Here is a 2,500-nt window from a genome sequence, read left to right as displayed (position 1 = left end):
GAAGCTGTGCATGTCTGTTTGTCTTGTTTTTCGTTTGTTTTGTTTCCCTTTTTCCTGCAATTTGCTCTTTGTTGATGTCGCTAATGATAATGATGGTTCTAATGGCTACCGTCAGTAATTAGTGCATTTTGCTCACAGTCATCAGCAGACGTTCGCAATTGTTTATGAATGTCTATCGTTCTGTTCTATAGACCGTCGTTTGTTTCTTGTCCCATTTTTACTGCTCTACTTCCTCTGTATGCTGATTAACCGCCCCGTTTACAGCGGAAAATGTTCCCACTGTGATCATGAACGAAAAAAACATGACCATTGCTGTCACCCTTTCACACCCAAGGTAACCATTATAACCCTATTCCTCCATTACTAATTGAAAATGAAATAGAAATAGTATTATTAGCGGCAGTAAAAGTAGTAGTCACGATAGATGTAATAATCGTACTTATAACGATAATGACCCTCAGGACAACGGTCATTATATAATAGCATCTCGTTGAGAATGACAGAACCTCTTTGTATTCCGGGCCAGTGCATTTCGGAGGTCCAACGGAAAGGCCTTGTTGGGGAGAGGCCGCCAGCGATCGAAAAGGAATTCATGTCTTTTCACAAGTGACGCAAAGTAGAAAACATTTCGGGGCGAAGTCATTGTAAGTCGGAAGTTGTCCGTTATGGATGGCCAACTTTTGCAATAACACGCCTATTTCTTGCTAAATAACATCACAAATCCATTCTCCGAATCAAAAGTGGTTATATTGTCCGGCTGTCCTCTTAAATAAAGTTGTTCTGTTCTCGTAAAGGCAACTGCTTTTTTTACCCTCCCCTGGCCAATATGGTATTCATGCGCCGTAAATATCCCGAAATCCGATTTTGTTTTGAGCGGCCTGTCGGTGGCGCTGAGACACGATGCCTTTGCCAAGATGCCTCGGCGGGAAGGGCGGCGGCGGCGCGGGCGGCGGCTGCGGCTTCAAGGATTGCTGGGAGGCCCGAGACCCTTCGCCGCAGCGGTCGCCGGCGATCGAATGTATTTCACTTTCTGCTTAAGCTTTTTTCAGCTTGAACGGCGCGCCGCTCGTTGAACAGAAACCTCTTAATGAAGCTAAGCCATTGTAGTAAATACAACATAGTTTGAACTCCTTCTAGGCCGTTTAGAATTTCCTTATAAGCGCGTGATTAAGAGCACACCATATTCTTTATTTACTATTACAGCAGAACTTCTAGAAACTGTTATTGCGTCCTCTTATTTGTGAGGAAATGAATGCCTCGCGCATGTTTCATTTACCTGTGAAGCGGCCAATATCTCAGCTCGAGGTCTATGTCATGCTTCGTCTCTCGAGTCTTTCTCTCAACCCACGTTTGTCACAATGTTTCCTTTCCCTTCCTATCAAAATATACATTAACCCCAATTATGAGGATTTGTAGTCTCGTCAATTACTGTAATATCACCTGTACCCAATTAGCGTCTTTCCTCCTCCTTCTAATTATAGAAGTTTGCCCTCGCCCTTCGAGGGACGATGAATCTCGCTGGTTGTTACCGTGCCGCTGTTATGCAGCGGCGCTCATGTCCTTTGCAATTCGCACAAATGAACGTTTCAGGATTTTTTTTGACCAAGCCCGGCTCACTCAGTGCTTTTATTTGTGTGCCTTAATTATTCATATTGCTTTACAAGGCTGAATCCTGTAAGTGATTTCTGTCTTCTTTGTCTTGATATATTTGTTTTTGTTAAAAAAAAGGAAAACTTGAAATTCTCCTTTCGGCAAGAATTTCTTTTTCTTTGGTCTGGGTCACTTTACTCTGCCTGTTGATCTCTAATGACTATTTTCTCCTGCATAGCACCTCTCTTTTCATGATTTTCTCTCCTTCAGGATGGTCCTCAGTACTTTCCCTCAGGGCACGCCCCTCCAGCTCACTTACTTCCGGCACATTTTCTGCCCGGTCGCCTCGTACCGGGCCAGGTCTTTCTGTACGACCAGTATGACCTCCTGTACGGCTGCGTAAGTCCGCTCGAAGTCCGTATCGGTGCCAAACCTCATTTATTCGATCTTCCGCGTGTGTCGGCGATTCTCCTGTTGCTCGGAAGGACACGTTCCGGCGGAAAGGGGAGTCGGGGGGGGGGGGGGGGGGGGGGGTAGGCGGGATGACGACCAACTCCGAGATAATGAATTCTCAATATAAAACTTAAATACAGAGTTACGGTGCTTTTCGTGAATCTTTCATGGAAAGACATGTCTATCGTGTTGCATATTACCGTGACAGAGAGCGACCTGGGCAGTGAAACACCGCGAGGAAAAGAGGAAAACCCAACATAACGTCACATTCATGACACGCGGGTTTTGATTTAAGCCCGGCATCGCTCTTCACACGAAAAATAATGTGGCTGAAGCGTCGGATTAGGGGATTGATCTGTAATACAATGTGACAAAATTTTTATGCAACCTTTTGACAGTGAAATACATCAACAATGAATTGCATAACAGAAATGTCAAGGGATGGATTAAGGGTTTA

The 2,500-nt window shown here is 44.6% G+C and overlaps 1 protein-coding gene across 1 annotated transcript in view; it reads left to right on the top strand.

The window, feature by feature from the left end:
- Positions 1-2,500, top strand: part of LOC119577630 (nephrin-like) — a 194,765-nt gene that overhangs the window by 185,821 nt on the left and 6,444 nt on the right. Inside the window, 4 exon segments of the mRNA XM_037925199.1 lie at positions 915-1,018; positions 1,138-1,240; positions 1,665-1,674; positions 1,852-1,989. Of these exon segments, the coding sequence (XP_037781127.1) occupies positions 915-1,018; positions 1,138-1,240; positions 1,665-1,674; positions 1,852-1,989 (355 nt within the window).

The sequence above is a fragment of the Penaeus monodon genome, chromosome 10 (assembly GCF_015228065.2).
Source record: "Penaeus monodon isolate SGIC_2016 chromosome 10, NSTDA_Pmon_1, whole genome shotgun sequence".
Lineage (NCBI taxonomy): Eukaryota > Metazoa > Arthropoda > Malacostraca > Decapoda > Penaeidae > Penaeus > Penaeus monodon.
Note: the sequence above shows the minus strand (reverse complement) of the source record. Positions and strands in the feature narration are given on the sequence as shown.